General features: G+C 37.3%; 1 protein-coding gene across 1 annotated transcript in view; it reads right to left on the bottom strand.

The window, feature by feature from the left end:
• LOC132136867 (E3 ubiquitin-protein ligase rnf213-alpha-like) overlaps positions 1-26,954 on the bottom strand; it is an 87,081-nt gene that overhangs the window by 35,975 nt on the left and 24,152 nt on the right. Inside the window, exons 24-55 of the mRNA XM_059547407.1 lie at positions 26,688-26,869; positions 26,424-26,579; positions 22,736-26,329; positions 22,509-22,633; positions 22,332-22,427; positions 22,119-22,240; positions 21,907-22,038; positions 21,773-21,831; positions 21,506-21,659; positions 21,275-21,410; positions 20,964-21,155; positions 20,397-20,524; positions 20,062-20,219; positions 19,770-19,979; positions 19,476-19,663; positions 18,955-19,075; positions 18,774-18,874; positions 18,508-18,690; positions 18,247-18,410; positions 18,053-18,158; positions 17,854-17,968; positions 17,131-17,338; positions 15,922-16,118; positions 15,717-15,839; positions 15,286-15,396; positions 9,799-10,041; positions 9,648-9,723; positions 8,955-8,989; positions 8,712-8,812; positions 8,073-8,229; positions 1,728-1,902; positions 1,545-1,639 (exon numbers count right to left, since the gene is read on the bottom strand). Of these exons, the coding sequence (XP_059403390.1) occupies positions 1,545-1,639; positions 1,728-1,902; positions 8,073-8,229; positions 8,712-8,812; positions 8,955-8,989; positions 9,648-9,723; positions 9,799-10,041; positions 15,286-15,396; positions 15,717-15,839; positions 15,922-16,118; positions 17,131-17,338; positions 17,854-17,968; positions 18,053-18,158; positions 18,247-18,410; positions 18,508-18,690; positions 18,774-18,874; positions 18,955-19,075; positions 19,476-19,663; positions 19,770-19,979; positions 20,062-20,219; positions 20,397-20,524; positions 20,964-21,155; positions 21,275-21,410; positions 21,506-21,659; positions 21,773-21,831; positions 21,907-22,038; positions 22,119-22,240; positions 22,332-22,427; positions 22,509-22,633; positions 22,736-26,329; positions 26,424-26,579; positions 26,688-26,869 (7,943 nt within the window). The remainder of the gene's footprint in view (positions 1-1,544; positions 1,640-1,727; positions 1,903-8,072; positions 8,230-8,711; positions 8,813-8,954; positions 8,990-9,647; positions 9,724-9,798; positions 10,042-15,285; positions 15,397-15,716; positions 15,840-15,921; positions 16,119-17,130; positions 17,339-17,853; positions 17,969-18,052; positions 18,159-18,246; positions 18,411-18,507; positions 18,691-18,773; positions 18,875-18,954; positions 19,076-19,475; positions 19,664-19,769; positions 19,980-20,061; positions 20,220-20,396; positions 20,525-20,963; positions 21,156-21,274; positions 21,411-21,505; positions 21,660-21,772; positions 21,832-21,906; positions 22,039-22,118; positions 22,241-22,331; positions 22,428-22,508; positions 22,634-22,735; positions 26,330-26,423; positions 26,580-26,687; positions 26,870-26,954) is intronic.

Genomic DNA, 26,954 nt, shown 5'->3' with positions numbered 1-26,954 from the left:
AAAAAATGTAAGCCTCTAGGGACCTGCGAGATGATTCCTGTGTAATATAGCACGTCACCAAATATAGGCTAATAGCCAGGGGTGCACATAAGTGGTCCGCAGGTCCGCATGCGCGACCAAAATAAAAAATGCGTAATATAAATATGTACTGACAGCGCATTTGCGTTGCACAATTACCATTTTAGATCACAAACTGTACTATATACGTTTTATTTTCAAGCTGAAAGCATAAATCTCGGCTATTCCTACTGTTTCAAAGCACAATACAAAACTGTGACATTCATCCACTGACGCTCTTTAATCAGCAGCGCTAAATCCGGAAGTGCGTATACTTACTTGCCGACAACCCGCCAAAATAAAAGCCTGCTGATTTTAAGTTTGAATATGATGAAAACGCTTTTGTTTATTTATTTTTAGACACTTTTTTCCAAAGCGACTTAAAATTGGGGAATAGATAAAGCGATTCTTCTAAAAGAGGCAAACAAAGTAGTAGAAAATATAAGCATTTTATTTTTTATAAGTTTATTTACTATAAAATAAATTCATTTTTATTTAATACTAGGACTGTTTTTTATTTTTAATAATATCACACACTATTATTTAGTTTATTTACTATTATTTAATGTTTTAAAAAACTAAAAAGTGTAATAATATTATAACTATTATTAATTCATTTTTTATAGTTGCATTTAATGAGTGATGCTATATCCAGTGTGAGGACCAAACCAAATCTCCAGGTTCTCTTATGAGAACCAGGCTGAAAAAATGAAGTGCACCCTGCTAATAGCTCTGTGTAACATTGCTACAGTGAAAGTGACGTGACATACAGCCAAGTATGGTGACCCATACTCCGAATTCGTGCTCTCTTTTTCGGTTTCGGCCAAGAATTGTCATTTCGGTGCATCCCTAATATATATATATATTATAATAGGCTATAATGTTGTGCGCTATCCGTCATGCCCACTGAAGTGAAATAACCCTGGAATACCCCCCTGAGCTAGATTAAGCTTTGATCTCTGCAAACCAAACTATCACTTTAATCAAATATTTAATAATAATGTTTAACCCATCCAAAGTGCACACACACACCATGAACACGGTGGTTCGATGCCTTGCTCAAGGGCACCTCAGTCGTGGTATTGAGGGTGGAGAGAGGAATGTACATTCATTGGATTACTGCTTTTTGCCTGTCTGGACTGACTATTTTGATCAAAGAGCACTGCCTGTATTTCTGACCATCCATATGCCTGTTGATATGGATTTACTGTTTCAATAAACTTCTGCAAATGGATTCAAACCCAACGTCAAGCCGAGTCTGTTACATAAAGTGCACTAGATTGATTCATTTAACTTTAAAATGTATATAATTTTACTCCTAGAACACAGAGGTAAAAAATAAATACAACTTAAAAAGTTTTTTTTTTTTTCACTAATTGTCTATACATTTCAGGCAAAATGAAACATAAGGGAAATACATGAGAAAATGCTAAATCAAACATGATACACTAAATATTCTAGATACTAAAAGAAAGCATTTTGTTCACCTTCAGTTGATGTGTAATTACATCAGTATTCATGGCATTTTCCCATCCATTTCTTGCATCTTTAGAGGAAAGGTTTTTATCATAAGGAGCAGGCCCTGTTTATAATAACACAATTTTACATTTCTTGAATTTCTGTGATCCATATGGAATTTGGAAATGTAAGGTGAGTTGTAGGGCTCTTACACTGGCTGGTCTGACGGGGTTCCAGTAGACTGTGGATGGTCAAATGGATGGTACTGACTGTATCATCCACTCCTTTACCCAGAGCTCTGCTCAGCTGCTCCATGTCCTTCAACAGATGGGCCATCAGGAATGGCCCAGGATCCGGCACAGCAGGCTTGATGATCTGCATCACACTCTACACAGACACATGCAAGAATATGGAACTAAGATAGTTAAAGTTGCTCTCACTAAGTTACCTTATATTTTATTTAAATGCATGTTATTGATTTTTGGTGAACAATTGATTTGTGCATATAAGTTTCACACTTTTTTTTTTTAATTACGAGAAACATATTTTACCTGCATAGTTATGCTTCACCCAGGGCTAATTAATTAAAGAACAAATATACTTAGTTGTATGCTCTTCATTGTGTGCCAAAATATAAATGTTATAAACAGCACTTTTGACATAATAAAAAAGAAACAGTTTGAAAGCAGCAAGATGATAAAGTCACAAATTATAGGTAATACAATACAGTACAATACAACTGCATTGTTAACCAATGTTGAAATTTCTCTGATAAGTTTTCATTGGCAAAAGCATACTAATGTATACAACACAAATGTTAAAACCACCTACATTAAAAGAAGGGGGGTTGGGGGGGGGGGGGGTTAAAATAAAATAAATAAATAAATAAATAGAAACAAAAGCACAAAATAATCTGGATACAAATGCATATGTAGCAAACAGTATTTTTCGTCCTGAGAACTGTTACACCCCTACTGCATGTGTTCATTTCAAAAAGATTTTAATCTCATAATGTCTAATCAGGGTCTCATAACTGGACATACTGTAAGTGTCATAACTGGACAGTCTTCTCTTTGGTGATGTATGCAGGACTCCTGTCAATTAATGTGCTTAAACTCCACCCCACATCTGCCCCCATTATTGAGTTATTAAAAGCATTATTAAAGCCCACATCTCAAAATTCAGTCATCAACTGATCCATAGAACCATAGAATCCTTCTACAACCCGAATTCCGGAAAAGTTGGGACGTTTTTTATATTTTAATAAAATGAAAACTAAAGGAATTTCAAATCACATGAGCCAATATTTTATTCACAATAGAACATAGATAACGTAGCAAATGTTTAAACTGAGAAAGTTTACACTTTTATCCACTTAATTAGCTCATTTAAAATTTAATGCCTGCTACAGGTCTCAAAAAAGTTGGCACGGAGGCAACAAATGGCTAAAAAAGCAAGCAGTTTTGAAAAGATACAGCTGGGAGAACATCTAGTGATTAATTAAGTTAATTGATATCAGGTCTGTAACATGATTAGCTATAAAAGCTTTGTCTTAGAGAAGCAGAGTCTCTCAGAAGTAAAGATGGGCAGAGGCTCTCCAATCTGTGAAAGACTGCGTAAAAAAATTGTGGAAAACTTTAAAAACAATGTTCCTCAATGTCAAATTGCAAAGGCTTTGCAAATCTCATCATCTACAGTGCATAACATCATCAAAAGATTCAGAGAAACTGGAGAAATCTCTGTGCGTAAGGGACAAGGCCGGAGACCTTTATTGGATGCCCGTGGTCTTCGGGCTCTCAGACGACACTGCATCACTCATCGGCATGATTGTGTCAATGACATTACTAAATGGGCCCAGGAATACTTTCAGAAACCACTGTCGGTAAACACAATCCGCCGTGCCATCAGCAGATGCCAACTAAAGCTCTATCATGCAAAAAGGAAGCCATATGTGAACATGGTCCATGTTTTGGAAGGCTCTATGAATGCTGAAAGGTATATAAAGGTTTTAGAGCAACATATGCTTCCCTCCAAACAACGTCTATTTCAGGGAAGGCTTTGTTTATTTCAGCAGGACAATGCAAAACCACATACTGCAGCTATAACAACAGCATGGCTTCGTCGTAGAAGAGTCCGGGTGCTAACCTGGCCTGCCTGCAGTCCAGATCTTTCACCTATAGAGAACATTTGGCGCATCATTAAACGAAAAATACGTCAAAGACGACCACGAACTCTTCAGCAGCTGGAAATCTATATAAGGCAAGAATGGGACCAAATTCCAACAGCAAAACTCCAGCAACTCATAGCCTCAATGCCCAGACGTCTTTAAACTGTTTTGAAAAGAAAAGGAGATGCTACACCATGGTAAACATGCCCCGTCCCAACTATTTTGAGACCTGTAGCAGAAATCAAAATTGAAATGAGCTCATTTTGTGCATAAAATTGTAAACTTTCTCAGTTTAAACATTTGCTATGTTATCTATGTTCTATTGTGAATAAAATATTGGCTCATGTGATTTGAAAGTCTTTTAGTTTTCATTTTATTAAAAGTTAAAAAACGTCCCAACTTTTCCGGAATTCGGGTTGTATGATCCATAGAAGTCCCCTCCCTATAATTTTTTCCTTTTTTACAAATTAGTTCCCCCTTCTAGGGAACTCCACGCTGGGTCCCCTAGGGTACACACTAGGGAATGACAGGTTTCTGAAGCACATGTAAAACAAGGCCAATCCTATTGGTCCACGTAGCCCATGTGACATCATAGGTGGGTGCCCAGAAGAATAAAAGGGCACCTGCTGAATATGTCACCAACTTTTGTCTCCAGGAGCCATCTATTGCAAGCAGTGTGTACTACGTCTGATAATCTGGGTGAGCTTTTCAAGAAGTGTGTGCCCCCGTGTCAGGGGCGTAGCCATCTTTTCAGAAGTGAGGGGGGCAGAAATGTTATATATATTTAACCTACCAGTCAACAGTTTTGAACAGTCAGATTATTTATGTTTTATAAAGAAGTCTCTTCTGTTCGCCAAGCCTGCTTTATTTGATCCAAAGTACAGCAAAAGCAGTAATATTGTGAAATATTTGTATTATTTAAAACAACTGCTTTCTATTTGAATGTATTTTAAAGTGTAATTTATTTCTGTGATGTGCAGTTGTATTTTCAGCATCATTACTGCAGTCTTCAGTGTCACATGATCTTCAGAAATCATTCTAATGCTGATTTGCTGCCCAAGAAACATTGTTAAATTATTAATATTATTATCAATATTTAAAACAGTTGAGAACTTTTTTTTTCAGTATTCTTTGATGAATAAAAGGATCCAAAGATCAGCATTTATGTGAAATAAAAAGCTTTTGCAACATTGCACCATACTATTCAAAAGCTTAGGGTCAGTATCATTTTTATTTTTTGATAAAAAAGTGATGATAAAGACATTTATAATGTTAAAAAAAGATTTCTATTTTAGATAAATGCTGTTCTTCTGAACTTTCTATTCTCAAAGAAATATTATCATAATAATAATAATAATAATAAATGTTTTTGATCAGCAAATCAGAACATCAGAATTATTTCTGAAGGATCGTGTGACTGGAGTAATGATGCTAAAAATTCAGCTTCAAAATCTCAATAAATTACATTTTTAAATATATTCAAATAGAAAACAGTTATTTTAAATAGCCTAGTAAAATATTTCAAAATTTTACTATTTTGCTGTACTTTGGATCAAATAAATGCAGGCTTGGTGAACAGAAGAGACTTCATTAAAAAACATTACCAGTCAAAAGTTTTTGAACAGTAAGATTGTTACTGTATAGGCAACTTAAACTTTCTACATTTTTTACTGCTTTTAATTGGCTTAGAAATCTATAACTGCTGGACAATAACTAGTAATAATGATTTGTTAATATACTACAAACACTTGATACACTTATTATATCACATAATAAGGCAGAATAGTTTCTATACTGTATTAAATGCGATGTCAATTAGCATTGCATTGTTAATATACTTGATTTATTACCTGCTGGAGATGACTTGAAAAACACAAATAAATCATATATTGTCGCAATCGTATGTTTAATTTCTTAATGTTTCCAAACATTTATGTTTTTTTGTGAAAACAAAGGTTTTGTTACAGCAATAGCAGGATGCTTTTGTCCATATTAGGGGTTTCGTAGTTGGACTTTCTGCGCAAGCGACTCCGGCTTCGAGGATGTATAAAACATACACTGAATGAATGTTTAGCGCTCCGCAATGTTCATCTCGCCTTATTCTGGGTCCATATAAAACATCAGATCATGCACAGACAATCCTGTCTCTTTGAATTTAAATCTATATTTATTCATACTGGCTTTTGAAAACCTCTATGTGAACACACTTGCCAGAAAAAGTGTGCGGGGGACGAATTTACATGATATTAAAAGTGGGGGGGACATGTCCCCCGCGTTATCTATGCCCCTGCTCCGTGTCCTAGGTCTTTGACACATGAGGACACACACAAATTTTGCATCATGTGCCTAGGTGAGGAGCATGCGCGTTCGGTGCTTGAGGGATCCAAATGTGTGCATTGTGAGAAATTCATTACGCAGGAGCTCCGATCATGTTTGTTTGTTTTTTTGAGGCACGACTGGTCTTCAACAAGCCTAAAAGAGCCCATGTTACACCTCTCTTTATCTCCTTGCACTGGCTACCGGTTGAGGCTTGCATCAAGTTCAAGACATATTGTACGGCCACAGACTCAGCAGCCGCCTACTTCCACTCACTACTACGAATCTACATCCCCTCCAGAAGTCTGAGATCTGCGACACCTCGTGGTACCATCACAGAGAGGCTCAAAATCATTTTCCAGAACATTCTCCTTCACCATTCCTGGCAGGTAGAATGATCTTTCCCACCCCTATCCAGAATGCTGAATCCCTGACCATTTTCAAATGACAGCTGAAAACTCATCCCTTTCGAAGCTACTTGACTTCCTCATAGAAATAAAAAAATTTCTTTCTCTTTATTTATTCCTTCTCTTTCTTGCTTTGTACTTATTTGAACAATGTTTAAAACTTGACATTACAAGCACTTCCTGTGTCTGTTTGCCTCTTTAAGTAGAATCACTTCATGTATCCCCCAATTGTAAGTCCCTTTGGATAAAAGAGTCTGCAAAATGACTAAATGTAAATTAAAATATATACATGGGTACATTTGAGAAATAAAACGATGCCTACTGCATAAGATAGGGTTGAAGCATTGCTGACAAACATTGTCACGATCATCAGCTGGAGTGCCCATGAACTCCTATAGAGGGCACTCCACTCAGGACTCTGGCATCTTGTATTTCCATTCCCAACTCCATTTCCCATAATCCCGTGCTTAGGGCTAATAACCACCAGGTGTTCCCCATTACCACTCCCCTATATAAACTGTTTGGAATCTCTAACCACTAGCGTCACTGAACAAGGACAGCTGATTGTTAAGTAGTCTGATGGCTTGAAGATAGAAGCTGTTCTTCAGTCTGGTTGTTCGTGATCGGATGGATCGGAAACGTCTGCCAGATGGCAGTGTGGCAAACAGGTGATGAGCAGGATGAGTGCGGTCCTTGATGATGCTGCGAGCCTTTCTCAAGCAGTGAGTTTGATAGATGTCCTGTAAGGCTGGGAGTTTATGTCCAATGATGAGCTCTGCTGTTCTCACCACTCGCTGAAGAGCTTTGCGGTCCAACGAAGAGCAGTTGTCATACCATACAGTGATGCAGATCAAACGGTGATGACATGATCAGAACTGTGCCAAAACTGACCAAGAAGGGCAATGCTATGAGTCAACAATGGAGAACCATAAATCTTTTGTGGATCCTGGCACCAAGAAGTCTAAGCAAGTCTATGGAAATAGTTTGTCATCTTTAGGCAGGCAGCCCCAGATAAATGGTCAAAAAGATAACACCCTTGACTATCACTAGTAAAATCATGAGGGGTATGAGTTTCCCCCCAAGCAGGACAGACACATTGCCAGACTCAGACTCCTAAGACCTTTTTGACCCTGTCTACACAGAAGTGAACTCCTCCGCACTCTGATAATTAATTAATATAATAATTAAGCCCCATTTTGCTCAATTTACCTGTATCGCTCACGTGAGATGCTTAGGTTTGAGATTAAACTTTAAAAAAAAGGTGTGCCTTCTCCATGCCAGAGGTTTGTGAACCTTCTATCTATCGTAGACAGCTCTCCGTGTGATTCCCATCTGGAAAGATCTTCTGGTTTAGGAACGGTGCTTGACTGACCACCCACTGAGTGGGACGAACTCATAAACTCTGGTCTCTCACTCTAGCTGAGACCATCCTGAATACTAGATACATGGAGCTTAAAGGGGGAATACTTTACATGGAGCTTACAGGGGGCAATATATTTGTAATTAGTATATTAATTAGTATAGTTAAGTATGTTTTTGAATCGCTTACCGTACAACATTTTTTGGAAGGCAATGGTGATTTTTTTTTTTTTTTTTAGTATATTTCTTAGTACTCTTTCCACATCTGTATGCCACAAAACCACAAGCAGGCAGAGAGAATGTAATACCTGTGGGTTGTTCTGAGCTCCCAGCAGCATGGACATGTGTGTGAGCAGTCTGAGAAGAGTGAAGGGGGCAGGGGACATATTCTTAGTGTCCTGCATGTCTGGCTGGTCACGACGTTGTGCGTCACCCAGAATGTGTCCCGACTTAGTACGGTCCCCTCTGCAAAGGGGAACAATTGCCTCGGATTGATTAAAGAAATGAATAAACAATTACCCCAAAAACCAATTTACAGCACCAATTTTAAAAAGCATCTTCATACAAACAAAAAACATGTTTTGTAAAGAAATTAAGAAAGACTGTACAATAATGTTCCATACATTAAAATCAATTTTGATTAACCTATGTATATTAATGCTTTTTTATTTCAAGTTGTACAAATTTACATTAATATATCATTAAATTAATAACCTAAAATGAATCTATATTAATAAAGGCTATAAAAAAATCCTGTTAAGATGTGCTCATACCTTACAGTGGTTGTCTACTGCTTGGCTGTGACTATGGTCAATTGTACAGCTGAAAGGTTTTTGTACTAAAATATTTAACTGCAGAATCAAATATTCCAGAGAGCCAGGTAATAAACTAAGCAGAACTAAAGACTCAGAATAAATGACGATGCGTTCACTGCAAGTGTAACTCACTGTATCTGCATGACTTTGAAGCCTTGAACGGGGATGTGATTTGTGCCACCTATTTCTGCATTACAGTCTTGACAGCGGCGAACCTCCGTGGGTCGACCACACTGGACAGATACATAAAGAGAATAAATGTTTAAGACAAAATGAATGACTTGATCATATTAAATTAAAGCTCATGCTGTGTTCTATGACTTTTAAAGTATGTAGTTAATGCCAAGCCAAATAATACGGATTAAATTATCCTACCATATCAACAATGCACAGATGACCGTTAGGACAGGCTGTTAAAAACAAAAGAAGACATCAAGAATTGATTGTTGTTGTTATTTTTTAAATCAGAATGCAGAAATGTTTAAATACAGAACCACTTGACAATTCCAAGAATCGTTCGAAATTCCACCCTTCTTGTTTCCCAAAGAAATTCTATTGGCAGCAATACATTTTAGGGCTTAATATTTATTTGGTGTCTGATTAGAAATCCTACAAGTCTGTACAATATATAATCCTTCAAATCCTACTGGTCTGTGTAATATTACCAAACAAAATCTATCAGTCAAAAAGGTTTCAAAAAAGGTTTTCTTCTTTACTTCATTATTATTTTTATTATTATTATTATATGCACTCTGTCTTATATTTATTTAAAAAAATTAAATGAATGAAACCTCTGAAATGACTTTTTTCTTAATTTTCCCAACTGAAAGACACTCAAATAACTGAAAATTGTTATTATTTTACTTATTTATTTATTTGTTTGTTTATTTATAATACACAGGATAACCATTTTGAATACATTATCCTATATTATCACAGTTCTGATAATGATGTTCTGCTTGTTTTACATGATTTATTTTGGCCTTTCTGATCAGGCATTAATCACTAGTCTCCAGGTGTTTATAATTTTGACAAATCTTGAATTTGCATGACAAAGAATCCACTTACAATACCACTGGACACCTTCCATGGCCTGCCGGACTACAGCAAACATGTCATCCGGCATAGTTGGGATGAATGAAGCCTGTGAGGAGAACATGACAGAAATAAGACACTCAAACACATTCTCGTCACCCTGTGAAGTATGAAGGGCTCATACCATCATGTTGTTTGGGGACAGAGCCAGCTGCTGCAGTGGCTTCAGTAAAAGCTGATTTCCACACAACAGGACTGCAGCCATGTGAACCATAACCTCCACCAGAAGAAGCTCTTTGCCTGACGTCTCAGGTTGTACACGCAGATCATGAAGATTATTATTCACCAGCGCTTCAGCAAACGCTTTCATTTCAGCATTGACAAAGATGTCTGTTCTTCTGATATAATCTCCAAGGCCAGCACGTTGCTATAGAAAAAAAAGCATAGGGATATACATTTATCACAAAGGTAATATATTAATAAACATTCTATAATGCTTGTTTATATATCCAATTACATGTTTATATATATTTAAATACCTAGAAATATGAGATAATGAAGTGAAAATGAAGGAACCCGTAGTCTGGTTCCTAGTCTCTGTCCTCTGCATTTAACCCATCTATTAGGAGCAGTGAGTTGTAAACACACACCCGGAGCAGTGGGCAGCCATATTGCTGCGGCCCCCGGGAAGCAGTTGGGGGGTCATGCTCAAAGGTCATTCCTCAGCTGGTACTGAAGGTGGAAGAGAGCGCTGTTCATTCACTCCCCACACAGACAATCCCTGATGGACCTGAGACTCAAACCCGTGACCTTTGGGGTACAAGTCCAAATCTCTAACCATTAGGCCACGACCCAGGACTTGGTAATGTTTACTAATGAACTCATTAAACATTACATAATGATTAAAATGTTTACAGAACTTGAAAATCTACAAATGATTTGAACAGATTTTATACAACTATTAAAAGCTTTTGTAAATGTACAACACTTCTGCTGCTATTAGAGACAGGTCTTGTGTATGGGTGGGTTTACTGGTTGGTTAAAGGGTCACCATCTCAAATTTATATTGGATATTGCAAAAACATGAAAACGTAATTAATATATGATTTGTAGAAAAGTGTAAATATGTTGAATTCAGGTCATTTGGGACACTTTTTGCCATTAAAATGACTGCTCATGAAGGTAATTAATTTGTTTACATGGTTTAATGATCTGTTATATATACTATATTACCTTATAGCTATTGTTATATATATTAACTAATGACTTTTTAAGTATTATATAGCATGAAATCATTTTTTTTTTTTATTAATGAAAGTTATTATAAAGTGTTTTCATATGTTGACTAATTTTATTTGCAAGCTGTAAATAGATTTGCGTACAATTTCCTAGTCAATTTGTGTTAACTAGAATAAATATTTCAATGAAGTAGGTATTATTGTAGCTCAGTTATGAAATGTAAGTAATCAAACCTCAAAGGTGCTGTATGTAAGATTTTGACTCTACTAAACCATAAAAATACCATAATATGTTTGCAGGTATTTAAGAAACATGCTACATTAACATACTTGTTTATCTGAAAAACAACGCTACAGTCAATTATTCTCCTTTGAAAATGTGTGTTCCAGGCCAGAATGTCAGTGTTTGTTTTGGTTTGTGAAACCCGCCCACTGCCAGTTTACCCAACTGTATTTCTCATTTATAGAGAAATACACTCATTCTTTTTTGTGTCGTCAAGTCTGAGGAGGACGGGCCAGTGAAAAAAATCCTTTCCAATATTCTGAATTTAGACTGCAATCCTAGTTCAACCACTCAGTGTCAATCCTATATACAGCACCTTTAACTCTGAGGTCTATGTTGTTTTGGGGCCTGGAGAAGTTTTGTCATGCCCACTGATCTATATATGACTGGATCGCTCATCGCGTTCTAAACTGCAACGGACAGTGAAGCCACCGGAAGTGTTCGATCCGCCGTCTTACTAATCTCTACCAGCAGAGAGCACCATTGAGTCACATTCAAACCGCTGAACTAAAATAACTCGATTTGAAGCAGATTAGTCAAACGGGACTCGTTTTTATGTTATGTGTAATAAAGTAATGTTTACTTCAGATGTTATCTGCAGTGTTTATGGGGCAGGATAAGTGATATATTTAAATCGTTTAGATGGTTGTGTCTGCTGCGCACTGATGAGACAGGTAATGATCCAACACAAAATATACATTATTTCTTTATGAACATAATTATTCAGGAATGATTAAACATGAACGTATTAGTATCAGAAATGGATTTTAATATATTACAATGAATAAAACAATTATGTTGTTAATATTGCTCTATAATGAAAAGCTTACTATCTGGGAAATAAAGCTTTATGTCTTTAAATCCATACTGTATTTAGTCAGTTATTTCTCTGAATAAATTCAGATTTCAGAAGGAACACTTTGTCGTTTGTTGTGTTGAGGTCGTGTCCGTCTGATGTTTATCGTGTTCATGATGCTCACTACTGTAATGAACGTAGCTTTTTAATAAGTAGGGGAAATTCACGACCTTTAAAATAATAACCGTTTACATGCCTAGGGTGTTTGCATTGTAATAATGTACAGAGATACTTCATATTTATAAACGCTGACTTGTTAGGTGATGTTTTCTAATTAAAATCATACAATGTTCTATTAATTCAATGGAATGTTTACGCACACTAGGGATTACCAATATGGCGGCGCGGCGGCTTCACTTTCATCACGTCATGAGCAATCCAGTTCTATATTATAGATCAATGGTCATGCCCTGACTTTTGTGCTTTTTCCAGTTGCTTATAAACATATACATGGCTAAAGTCTAATCTCACTGTAATCAGCACAGACTGGGCTATAATAATATGTAAATAGCATGTATGTACATGATTGTGTTTTTGAGAAAACAACGTTTATGCATGGTTTGTGAAAAACTACAATTTTGAAGTCACTGAAATAAGGTCATAAAACACATACAGAACATTGGTTCCCGGGAATTTTTGCTTCAAAATGATGTGAAAATCATCTTGTTTACTCACTTACAGAAAAGAATTGATTGATTTAAATTCTCTAGACACTTTTTGTTTTGAAAGGGCATATGCGAGTAGGCGTGAACTATCATGAATATCATTGTGATTTACAGCTGAGAAGACAAAGGCCTGCATAGTGAGCCTTTCTGCCAGGTTTGTGACTGAGAGGGAAGAGTTACAGGAAAGAATGTGAGGACAAAATAAATGGATATATTTTTAGGTTTGTAGTTAATTTAGAGCCGTGGTTTTCAAACCTGTCCTGGAGGCACCCCTGCCCTGCACATTTTACAGGTTTGAAAACCACTGATTTAGAATATATTTAATTATCCCACACAATTATTTGAGATGCACTTTCGAGTGCAGTTTATCAGGAACAATCAAAGCTGACTTTCAAAGCTGAATTTTTAGCATCATTACTCCAGTCACACAATCCTTCAGAAATCCTTTTAACAATCTGATTTTCTACTTAAAAAAAACCTTTACTATTATTATTATTATTATATATAAACCTGATTCCAAAAAAGTTGGGACACTGTACAAATTAGGAGTAAAAAAGGAATGGAATAATATACAAATCTCATAAAGTTATATTTTATTCACAATTGAATATAGATGTCATATCAAATGTTGAAAGTGAGACATTTTGAAATGTCATGCTAAATATTGGCTCATTGTGGGTTTCATGAGAGCTACTCATTCCAAAAAAGTTGGGACAGGTAGCAATAAGAGACCAGAAAAGTTAAGTGTACATATAAGGAACAGCTGGAGGACCAATTTGCAACTTATTAGGCCAATTGAGAACATGATTGGGTATAAAAAGAGCCTCTCAGAGTAGCAGTGTCTCTCAGAAGTCAAGATGAGCAGAGGATCACCAATTCCCCCAATGCTACGGCGAAAACTAGTGGATCAATATCAGAAAGGAGTTTCTCAGAGAAAAATTGAAAAGTGTTTGAAGTTATCATCATCTACAGTGCATAATATCATCCAAAGATTCAGAGAATCTGGAACAATCTCTGTGCATAAGGGTCAAGGCTGGAAAACCATACTGGATGCCCGTGATCTTCAGCTCTTAGACGACACTGGATCACATACAGGAATGATACTGTAATGAAGATCACAACATGGGCTCAGGAATACTTCCAGAAAACATTGTTGGTGAACACAATCCACCGTGCCATTCGCCGTTACCGGCTAAAACTCTATAGGTCAAAAAAGAAGCCAAGTCTAAACATGATCCAGAGGCGCAGGTGTTTTCTCTGGGCCAAGGCTCGTTTAAAATGGACTGTGACAAAGTGGGAAACTGTTCTGTAGTCAGAAAACTGGGAGGCCATATCATCCGGACTAAAGAGGACAAGGACAACCCAAGCTGTTATCAGCACTCAGTTCAGAAGCCTGCATCTCTGATGGTATGGGGTTGCATGAGTGTGTGTGGCATGGGAAGCTTACACATCTGGAAGGCTCCATCAATGATGAAAGGTATTTTCAAAATATATATATATAAAAAAAAATGTAAAGTACATTTTAAAACGTATTCAAATAGAAAGCAGTTATCTTAAATAGTAAAATTATTTCATAATATTAATGCTTTAGCAAATGCAACTTTCTGTATTTTGGATTAAATAAATGCAGGTTTGGTCAGCAGAAAATTATTATTTACAAAAACATTAAAAATCTTACTGTTCAAATGTTTTGACTGGTATTGTGTCATGTTGCAATATATAAATGAACATCACATACCTGGCACATATCTCATATTACTTTTATATGTTATTGTTGTCTATGTTATACATTAGAACTTTAAAAAAAAACCTTCCTGGCATCGTGAAACAATTACATGATGTAAATGAAAATTCATAATGTTTAGTCAGGAATTATATTTTATCTAACTAGTAACTAATACAACTAATACAAGTAGATTAATAAAAAAAAGAGATTACTCATGTTTATGATTTATTCCTCTCAGCGCGAAGCAAACAGTAAAATAAAAGAACTTGAATAACAGTCTCGCTGCATTGTCTTCTGTTGTGTGGGCGTATTCATAAGAATCTGAATATAATTATAATCTCATTAGAATCTGAATAGAGCGTTCAGCGCGGGGGCGTGGTCGCATCAGAAGATAATGAAGGGAGACATGAAAAACAGACATCGCGTAAATGATCAGGGACTATTTACAAAAATAAATTCCAGATATTCATTTCTAAAGATACTACACACAGGTAAAGATACTACACACAACAGGTACTACACACACAGCCATGAACAGCACATCGTCTGACATACCACATTTTACTCCGGCACCCATTACTCTGTTGTTCAGGGATAATAGTATACATCTTGCTTTCTCCTTATTTTGTCACTATAATTCTGATCACCCAGCAGGTATTCTGTGAATCCAGTGTTCATCTGTGTATTAACTGCTTGTTGGAATGGGAAGGAAGTCTTGAGTTCCAGAAGTTACGGTATGTTTACATACTAAATGAATATATATATATATATATATAAATTTTTACTATTTTACTAATAAGCTTGATGTAAACATTAATTCATAATGTTCTTCCAAAATCGTGTAGCAATACTTTAGATTTGTAAAGCACCAATGCCTTGTGTAGCATATGCTTGTGTTTTTACCTCAGGTTTAGGGTGGACGTTGGGGTTTCCATTTCTGTACAATGAGGTGACTTCTCTGAACAAAGCCATTAGCAGATAAACAGCTTTCTTCATGGGTGTGCTTTTGCAGTACTACAGACAAATATAAAAGCAAATGAACTTATCAGAGTGAGGAAGAGAAATGACAAACATTTGATTGCATCTAAGCATTTCATTACAGTGTCCACACAGACACAACAACTCTGTTCCAAAACCTTGTTTTGCTACTGTCTAATGTGACATCCAAACTCCACTGGAACTTCACAAGTGACATAACAGAAATTCTGCTGATAGCCATTGGCATACAGATGCTTTCTTGCCTATGTGGCTCTCTATGTTTTGGGACTTACATAGTGTGAATGTGTGTGTGTGTGTGTGTGTGTGTGTGTGTGTGTAAATGTGTATATCAATACCTCAATGGCTTCCTGTATTCCATTCATGTTGCAATCTAGAATGGCTTTGGCTACTGCATTTCTAACAGTTTTGTAGTCCACTCCACATGCTAGATAGTGGTCAATCTGGCTGTCATCGGGATTCTGAGAGAAACAAATTTATCTGTTAAAGCACAAATACTTATCACTCCTGTCAGCATTATGAGGTCAATCAACTAAAACCCACCAACTCAAGAATCTTCTGAGGAAACATCCATTTGAACTCTTCCTGTGGCAGAAGTTGCTGGACATATTCAATCCCATGAAAACTGCAGATCTTTCTGATGAGGTACACCCTGTACCAGTCATTCCTGCTCTGGCAGCATAGATCAGCCACACTGTTCAAAAACGCTGAGGTAACAGATGAAGGATCATCCTGTGCATCTAAACCATGAGAAACAATATCAATATCAAAGACAACCTTTTAAACATTAGACACTGCTTTCTCAGTTTCAGTTAACACAAAGTGCTCTAACCTTTCATGGCAAGTGATAAGCTTTTGTGGTTCTTTATTGAATTTATAAACTTGCCCAGGTCATATTTCATTGATGGTGGGAAATGCATTTAATTGTCATTAAAATAATATCACTATGCAAAATATCTTAATGGTCCTGAAATATGCATCATCTTTTTTATGCACAGTTTTAATTAAATGTATTTAATTTTGTAGGAATGATTAGGAAATTGAAAAAGGGAACGTAGAAAAATAAGAAAGGATAAAGTGAGTTTTATCTAGTAGTATTATCGTCTTTCTTGTGCTGTTTACTATTTTACTCCAGCCGTGTATAGAAAAGAGAGCTATAGTTAATTTAAATTGGGGAAAAAGGAGCTTGAGTATTCTGTGTGGTGTGAAATGTGGTGAGATTAATTGTGTGGGTTCACCTTGCACTTGTAATGATTATTTTTTATTAATGATTTATTTTTTATCGAGTGTATGAATTCTGATATCTTTTTACTTTCCAACTTCAATTTTGTAAAATAAAGACATTTTTGAGAAAGTGGTGATTCCGTGGCATTATTGAAGATTTTGGTTTGCTTCCCATAGTTATTGAAGAGTGGGGTTGTAGTTAATTGGTAACTGCTTGTGACAAACTTTTATCTTTCATAAAATAAAACATTTTATACAACAGTTAGTTCTGGGTCTCGAATCGAATGTCTTTCTAGCTGTGAGATTTCAGTTCTTCTGGAATTTGCCACTGGCTCTGAAATTTGTATTGTGGTTAAACATGAGATATAATTCATTTTGGGCAAATCTAATGGGCAGTCTTTGGTTTCATTATTATATTATTTGTTCTAGAGCAAATACATTTGCTGAGGGAAATGTTTCATAACTTAATATTTTTATATAACTTCAGTGATGTATCAGAGCGCTTCCTCTGAACACCAAAGCATTTACCTGCACTAGTCACTCTGTTAACTAGCAAGTCAGCAGCCACATCCAGACACAGTCGAACTCTGGCCACCTGCTGCAGGTGCTCTATAGGTTCAGTGTGTGAAGACACAGAATCAGATTGAAGGAACTCAAGCAGAAAGAGTGTTTCCTCCCGCAAACAGCTCTGCTGCTCTGCCACTGAGTGCCATTGTGTCCGATCATACATCGAGTCCTGCAGACACAGGATAAACTTATTGTACTTTTAACCAAGCTTTAAATATATGCAGTACCATATATGTGTTCATGTATTCAATACCATTTCTTAAGGAATTAAACATTGAAAATGTTGTATTATTTTTTAATTTAGTGGTTTTCCAGTAAAAACATTTAAACGTTTATAACATACATTTAATTTAGAACTTACTTCATATTTACATTTTTTATCTTTACATCTTTAATCATAAACCTCAAAAACAAACAAATAAATAAAACTGGTAAGGATTATGCACGAAAAAATGACAACAAATACTTACAATCCCAGGCAAATGTTTGGACATACTGGATAGAATTGATTTTTCACAGTCAACAAATATTTTTATCTAATTTGCTTGAAATAGGTTCATAATTCAGGCACAAGCATGTCAGTAAGCTTGGCTTCGCATATCTTGCAATTTCATAGGGAGCTTTTTTCAGTCCATTTTAAATAAGCTATAAACTTGGCCAGTGAACATGAGTCGATATACACACCTCCAAACAATTTATGTACAAAGAATAAAGCTCGGTTTTATCAGTCTCCTCAATGATTTTGCTTTGCTCAACGTCTGTCAGATGCTGCTGAAGATAGTGCTTCACATCATCAAAGCTGAAAGAGGATAAGACAACAACTATATTATCCATAACTGTGTAAGAAGACTGTGGTGTGAGCTGTTAGAAGCCCAGAGCTCACCTGTACTTGAGCAGGAGTTTCAGCACCACTGAACGCACCACAGGATTTTTATCCACAGAGTCATCAAAGGGAGAAAGAGCCTTAGTCAAGAACCTGCGGTCTTGCCCTGAGAGGACGAGGAACAACGTTCTGATCATTTATTCATTCTAATCTAAATCTAGACCTCCACACATATATTTTATTAACAAACATACCTTCAATCTGAGTGGGCGAGCAGGACACCATCAGGAGTGATAACAGATGGTGGATGATGTCCTCACTGGGAGGAGTGCTGTCCTTGAAGCACATGCTGGACACCAAATCAATGAAGAAAGCATTGCATCGCATTCTGAACAATGCATTTTGACTGAAGAGACCCCTAAAGCACATAAAAAAGCACATCAACTTTTAGATTGATAGAAGGCAAACAGAGAGATACAGCACAACTATTAAGCTCAGACAATTAGTCGATTTACCGTATTGTGTCAGAGGCCTTGAGCTCAAAGTCATCTGGCACTTCATGGTGACACTGAGGACAGAGCATCTGACCAGGCACCAGCCACTGTTTGATACAGGTCAGGCAGTAGATGTGCTCACAGGGCAGACTCAAAGGGTCCTGCGGGTCTCCCGTGCACACTGGACATAGCTGATTTCCAAACCTGGGGACAAATCAACAATATTCAATAGGAGCCTCTTACTTAATCCTAAAACAAAAGAAAGTATAATTAATAACAAATCATACCTTAAAATGCTCTGAGATGCTTCATCTTTGCAAGCTTTGAGTACGGTGATCACTGCCTCAAATGGCTGCTTCTTTTTGAGGTCTGAGTCCTTCTCTAGGACCTTTAGCAAAGATATGAGTATTGATGAGCAGAAATAAAATCAAGAAATTATTTTCCAGTAAGGACTAAAAGCTGACTCACTTGTGCTAAGCGTCGTGTGTGGCCAAGAACCAGTGGCCTGAGATTTAACTGCACAACCTCGACACCCAGCAGCATGTGCTCCACAAACAAAGCCAGAGAAAAGATGCAACACCAACCACGTCTAAATTAAAGAACATTTATTTAGATGACCTGCTTCTTTATTAACTAAACTGTAAATAATCATATCAATGCAATACAACCTAAAGCAGTGATTCTCTACCAGGGAAAGGGGGCTTTTAAGTGTATTTATAGGCTGTGATTAGGAGAGTCAGTTTAGCTATTAAAATGAAAATTGCTGTAGACAATGGGGGGATTTGGATCCCAAAAGGTTAATAACCACTGATTTACAGTATCTAAAGAAGTATAGAGCCAGCAATTCTAGCACAAACAGTCTGAAGAATGGCTTCTTTCCCAGAGCTGTATGTGTTATCATGTCGGACTGTATCACAACATACAAAAAAACACAACATGTACAAATAACGTTTCCCATAGGACAATATATTTTAGAGCTCATAACTCACTGGATGTGGGTTACAATCTGTTTGCTTCTCTCTCCATAGTGGCGTAGGCTCTCTTCACAGCAGACCAGCTCAACTGGCACCTGTAGCTTTTTAACACGTCTAAGCCAGGCCAGACTTTGAACATCTTCGTCTAAAGACTGGGGCTCCAGGCATTCAATACAGGCCACCGCAGCATACACATCTAACACCTGTGAAACAGAAAGACTGTCAGAGAGAAGTAACCAAAGTAAAACATGCACATCCAATCGCTGTAATACATATTATGCAAACAAAAAAAAAGTTCCAAGCACTTACCAGTTCTGCTCCCTCTCTGGCACCCGTGTTATCTAGAAGCATCTGAGCAATCTGAGGCTCTATACTGATCATCCTGTATAGGTTCTGTATTCGGTTCTTGAAGTGATGGTAGGCAGTATGTACCCATTGCAGAGAAATGACCTCATTCTCATGCACATCCTGAGTACTTCTAAGCTCATTTATACCACAGGTAAGGGCTCCACATAAGAGCTAAAAAGTAAAAACAGATACACAAACATATCAACACATGAACATGTATAGAAATTTATCTTTGAAAGAGTCTGACTCTCACCTCGAGATTCACCACGGATGTTACGTTCATGGTCATGGAGATGAAATCCTGGAGATACCTGTGGAAAAACTTCATCTGCATCTCTTGGGTTGCTTCAGAGATGTACCTGCCTAAGGGGATCTTCCAAAAAAACTCTTCAAAATGCTCTAGAGAGTGCCCTGTTGAAAGAAATACGTTGACATTTATTAAATTTTCCCAAGAACTGTTAAACAGGACAAAATAACCTGCAATAACTGTCACAAGTCACAAGAGAACAAACCAAACTGATTTAAGTGTGATTCCTCAAACAACAACAGCAACAACAAACAGCAAGGACAGCAGTGAAGTTAGTATACCTTCTCGCTTCAAAGCATGTACCCAGAGTTCCTCTAGATAATCTTTAATCCTCCAGCTGAAAGGCATGGTGCAACCCACATTGCTGTCAACTGCAATGTAGTTCTGAACCAAGATTGTCTTCTCTGAGCTGTTAAAGACCAAATGTTTCTTTATTTAGTTACAACTAAATTGCTTTAAAGCCAAGAAATGTACAATGCATGTGCACCCATTATCAGTGTACAGTCATGTTTTGTATGTTTAACATGTTTTCTTGCTTCCCATGTGATCAGAAAATTTAATTCTGACTAACTTGCTGAATTCTGCTTGATTCTGTTTTCAACTATTGCACTGAAATGACAGCAGTTCTATTACATTTATTCATTTAGCTGACGCTTTTATCCAAAGCGACTTACAATTGCTATATATGTCAGAGGTCGCACGTCTCTGGAGCAACTAGGGGTTAAGTGTCTTGCTCTTGCTCTTATCCACTGCACCAACACCACCCCGTTGACCACATTGTGGAGTAAAAGAAAGCTTGTGTAGTTAGGAGTATTAGTTAGTTATCTTAAAATCAAATAATTACATACTTGTTGTCCAGTCTTGTGTAAGGAACATTCAGTAATTTGACATCTCCAAAAATGTCCAGCCACAATTTCCTCAAGGATTCATCAGAGTTTCTATCCAGCAAGAGGTCTAGATTGCAGTCGCGGTCAATAATTGAAACAATTTGTGCCAAAAACGGAGTTACTACTGCTTGAATTCGTCTCCAAAGGGCATGTCTAAAATACAGAAATGAACAAATACTGAAAGTAGAGTTTTTTAAGTATAGGGTATAGTTTCACAAAGATATACAATTCAAGACCTTTATTGCACTTTACACCTACTCTCATTCACTTACCTAAAAGTCCCCCCCTCTTGCAATGCATCAATATTTATTGCCTCCTTGAAGACCCAGCTCTTGGCAGAGATTGTGTTTTCATCGTGAGCCATCAGTAGAGAATGAAGGCGCTTCTTTAAAGCTGTGATAAAATCATCTGGTAACATAATGTAAATTTCAGTGACCACATATAAGTTGGCTAATCAAGGCTATTAAAAAAGTCTCAAATAAAGAGTGATAACTAAGTTTTACCTTGTAGAGTTTCATTGTCATCCAAGAGCATAAGAAGAATCTCTATTCTCTTGGCGCTGCGGGTGCCTGTCTCTGTCTGATCTCTTAGCATGCCAACTGCACTCTGAACACAGCTACGAACCAGCACATTGGTGTCTAAAACATTCTCCCAGCCCTATAGAGCACAAGAAACAGAACTACACTTTGAAGCTTACTAAACTCAACTGGGTGACAATAGTATCAAAAAAACACAGAAAATATATTGCTTTTGTTGAGGTAATGACCCACAGTACTATCTTCTAGTTCCATCTTCTCTTCTTCTGTAAGCATGTCTTCAACCTCCATAGCTGTAAGCAATCAAAATGACTTGAGATTTCTGATCACTCCTTTAAAGACATATTCAGAAAATAAACCATTGTCACCTTCAGGCTCATCTGCTTTCTCAGCTTTATGTTCAAACAACTGGCTGATGGTCAGACACTGCAAGGCTTTTATATCAGAGATAATGTCTTTCGATGTTCTCAGGTCATCAATGTGGACTGACTTCCAAAGGCCTTAATAAAGGACTCTTTTTGAGATTTTGTCTAAAACAAGCATTATGTTGGTCAGTAATGCAAATAATCAGTTGTCTTACCACCATGAAATCCAACATAGGAAGTTCCACCATCCATTCTGGGTAGCTTAGTGATGAAATACACAAAAATCTTTCCATTGGACACTTTCCTGAATTTGTTGATTTCATTGAGAGAAGAATACCTGGAAATATGTAAAATAATGCTGATTGTATTGGATTCAACAAGTAAACAAATGAACAAGTAAACTGGGACACTAAACACATTTAACTCACTTTGCAGATCCAATTAAATTTAGGCTTTGGGAGCTTTCATCAAAATTGGTTTGAATGATAAGTGTCTTGTCTCCAGTGTTGTTTTCCAAATAATTCCTGCACACAGAAAATTTGATAGAATTAATAATAGCTATGCTTTTGTTGTGGTGATATGATGTGTTGTTTTGAGCACAATACCTGATCTTCTTTAGGAATGAGTTTTCTGTGTCAAACTGCTGTAGTGACAGTAGCTCAATGTTTTGAACTATGTTCTGTAGTTGTTTAGTTTCTGTTGCAGTCAGAAGTCTTGAGAATGTAGTTACCTACAGGATTTAAGAAAAGATAGCAAGAAACAACTTTGTTCACTAAACTTTTAGAAATACAAATGTTAAATACTCAAAATATTTGAAATACAATATGTTTACCTCTGTGAAGAAGGCATGGCTAGGACCTGCTTGCTGTATTTGAGAAAGGATGAAGTCAGCAAGTGAGCTATGCTTCTGGTCTTCAAAGTACACCCTTGACAAGTGCTCAGTTTCTACATTGGAAAAGGAAGTGCAGTCTAGCCTAATCACTGCATCTGGTGTAGCACAGTTCAAAAGGATTAATTTAGCCTCATCTAAAATCATCTTCAATGAATCTGAAATCTGCCCTTTGAGTTGCTCTGTGACTTGCAGGACAACAGAGGCACAGGTGTCTGAGTGGTAGCCAATGAAAGCATCAGCAGGACGGTAGCAGCATGCTTGGGGAGCAATTGAGTGATTGCTTTTAGCTGCAATGAAGCTTTCAACCCACTGCTCAAGCTTCTGAACTAGGTCCTTTTGCTCACTCTTTAGTATGGTATTGATGTCAAGATAATGTTTCTCCAACCTGTTGATCAGTGGAATGGGAAACTGCTTGTACACAACATCCTTCTCTTCAATGACAATGAGCCTGAAATCTCTGTGTACTCTGCATTTGATTCTGTGGGTTCCAAGCCCCAAATCCACATATTTCTGACCTCCAAGCCAAACATAATATTGGTTGAGAGCATCATACAAACTTTCGTACAAGTTCTGCAAGTTCAGAAGCACAATGGTTTGACCAGTTTCCATACAAATCTTGACACGGTTAATGTTGCGGCATATCTGAGTATACTCCTGGTCTTTTGGAAAGCTTGAACCAAAGATGATCTCTGGTTGGCACTGATCTGAAAAAAACGTTTGCTGTAGAATTCGAAGGGCTGCATAGTTTTTGGTCAGAACCAGCAGGTATCTGCACTCCTCATCTTGATCAATGGCTGTGATGTTCTCTCTTACAAGCTCAATGATTCTAATATTCTCAAGTTTGGGATTGATATTTAGTTCATTGGTAAAAACTGTGACAGCATTCACATTATCCTTGCCACTGAAGTTCCTCAGTACAGCTTTCACAATCTGGTCTGCACTAGGCTTCTGATCAGTAGCTTTGGCTACAGCAAACATCATTTTTATCAAGCTGTAATAGTCTCGCAAACCAAAGAAACCTCTGCCTTGTTCGTTACAGATTTTCAGGTAAGCCTGGGCAAAAGGCTGAAAGTAATCTCTCACCCTCTCAAGGATCATGGAATCTGAGGAACATATTCCTTCAGCAGTCTCAATCAATTCCTTTTTATCAGGATCACCACGAGAAACAAATATCCCCCTATTCATCTTGGCTGGATCCAAAGCCCAGTTTGAGATACCGATGAATCCAACCTTCTTGTGGGGTACTGGTTGGTCATCTATGCATCCTTCTTCCAACAAAGGATGTAAAGTTTTCAGGGGCATTTTCTGGGAATCTTCAGCCAAGCCTATTTCATCTAGCACTACCACTGAGACATATTCCTTTAGATTCTTTCCTTCCTGAAAACGGGCACATTGCTTGAATGTATTGATGATCCCATATGGTGTAGAATGAGGACTGCACTGGAAGGAAACCAGATGAATTTGCTTCAAATTTTTAAACAAATCCGAATGAGATGCTTGTCCTTGCATGCCATCTGCAACTAGAGTTTTTGACAAAGACTTAGAGCTTCCAGGTTTTCCAACCAAAAAGAGAGGTATTCGCAGTTCAATGCAAATAACCATCATGAAGACATTTTCTTTCAAGGCATTGTTTCGGGCAATAGTTTCACCCAATGGAACTCCACTCAGGAAAAGATCCTGAATAACTGAAATCTCCTGCATCACATTCATTTGGCTATAGGATTCTGGAAGGTATGTGCAAATATTTTCTCTGTATTTCTCCTTATCTTCCAAGCAGGCATGGTAACACACACCAACAGCCATAATTAATGACCATAGAATTGGGTTTCTTATTACAGTATCCCTTTGATGTTGGTCATTACTTTTTCCACTCTCAAACTGGTAGAGCTCTGAAAGTAACATTGAGTTGTTTATGTAGAACCAGCTAAAAACTTTCATGCAACGCTCGACATCCCTCAGACTCACAAAACTACATTCATCCTGTCTAGTTCGCATATACATCTGTGAGGCTGACAGAACATCTGTGATGGTTGTAATGTAGTTTGAATCAACAGAATTTGTTTGAACTTCTCTTTCGACTATTTGCTTGATGTATATTTTCTCAGTCTGGTCACTGAGTTGTCCAAAGTCCCAAACTAGTGGAATCATGCTAGGTGGCAAAGCATGCACTCTGTACACAAGTTGGCGAAGTGGAATGGATCCAAGTTTTTCATCTGTTTCCTCAGCATGAACTCTGTATCCCAAACCAGCTGACTCCAATCTCTTGATCATTACATCTGTGTGTTTCCTGTATGGGTTGCAAGCGGCAATAATTTGCAAGCCAGTGTCAATTATCAAATCCTGTCCTTTAGCAGTGTTGTCACAGAGGATTTCCTTAATGCTGCCAATGGCTTCTGTTGTGTTTGCTTCATCAAAAAACAACACAGAGTCAAAGCCATGATCCTTCTTGTTTCTTAAAGCCATGTCCTCTGCTTCTCTCACTTTGGTGTAAATCATGTCTGAACTTGTCCCTCCATGAACCTTTACTAGTTTCATGTTGTCAGAGGCAACTGCACCTCTGTGCATCTCGCAAAGGAATTTGATTAGTCTGGTCTTCCCACATCCTGTCTCACCCATGATTATTACAGGAATCCCGCAGCGGAAGCGCATATGAATTGCCAGCATTTTCAACATGTTGTCTGTGGTGAGCTCATATGTTTCATCTGGGTCAGTAGGAGACTGAATTCCCAAAACCCTGGAAAGTTTATCAATTTTCTCAGGTCTTGGAAGCTGGTCAAAATCAATATTAAAAGAAACTCCCTGTAGTTTAAGGCCCTCATAGAGCTCTCTAGTCATGATGTTCTGCTTGATCACTCTGTTTGTTGATGGATCAATAGCATCAATCTTTTTCTGTGCGTTTGGCTGAAGATGAAAGCCAATGAATGTCATAGACACATGGTCATCATTGAAGAAAATATATGGATGTGGTTCTGACTCCCATCGTTTTCTTATCCTAAAGGGAGCAAGATCCTCTTCATTTGCAGAAGAAAGGTAATTTTGCAATCTCCCTGGACTCTGGTCAGAGATGCTAAGTGAGGGAGTGGCAAAATCCTTTGCCATGAGAATCATGAAATCAACAACAACATTTTTAAATCCCAACAAAATGTCCCCTATATGTGAAACATCACAAAAAACGGAGTTTTCACAGTCCTTAAGTTGTAAGTTTAGGAACCAAGCAAAATTCCGCAACTCTGCCCAAGATGGGTCTGCAATGCCGCAGTACACAAACAACATCTGAAGGCATTCAACATGAGTGCCCTCAACTCTTTGGTACCTGAAGGCATCCAAATTAATACCATTGTAGAAACGTTGCAGGTACTGATAAGGCCGCTGATAGGCCTCACTTTGGAACTCTTGGTCATCCATAAGGGGATCATCACCCTTTACTAATGACGGATCTTCCTGGATTCTCATTTCTAGCTCAAGGACCTCTTTAGGTGGACAGCAGTAAACGCTTGGAAACACATCCATGAAAGCAGATGGATCTCCCGCACCCTACCACAAAAAGGTAAATAAATTCATAATAATTTTTTTTCTAGTAACAAGAAAAATCAAATATGATTTTATTAAATAATATATATTTACTTACAGCTTTTCTGTCATTCTGTGATGTTCTGCCATCTGGTCTTAGAATCTCAATTAAATATAAGTGCTTATTACTGCTTTTCCACATATTTCCTTCAGAGTCCATGAGGTATCCAAGAATCAACAGTCTGAACAGAAATTCATGAAGTCCAGTTTTGACCTATACGTATAGAAAACAGTAATGAAAAACAGCAACAAAATTTATTTCCATTTGTTCATCAAATTGATAAAAAAAGATCTGATCAAAAAAGTAAAAACAGGTAGCTACCATGGTGGTGATGTCAAAATGATAGACTAAAAGTTCCTTTTTCTTGAGGCTGTTAAGCAAGAACTTGAGGATGACATTTTCATCAACTCTTGGATCAGTTAACCTGATGCACTTCAGCTGGGAAGGCTTATCTGTGATCCTCTCCAATTTCTCATGCATTCTTTTAATGTGAAGTGACTTCCCTAGAACACACCATAGAAAGTAACTAATCTGACACAATGTAGTGCAAAAATATTTATGTTCACACACACACAGAAAACGTCCTAG

Source organism: Carassius carassius, unplaced genomic scaffold, assembly GCF_963082965.1.
Source record: "Carassius carassius unplaced genomic scaffold, fCarCar2.1 SCAFFOLD_56, whole genome shotgun sequence".
In the NCBI taxonomy this organism is placed as follows: domain Eukaryota; kingdom Metazoa; phylum Chordata; class Actinopteri; order Cypriniformes; family Cyprinidae; genus Carassius; species Carassius carassius.
The sequence above is the reverse complement of the archived record's forward strand: the minus strand, read 5'-3'. Positions and strand labels throughout refer to the sequence as shown.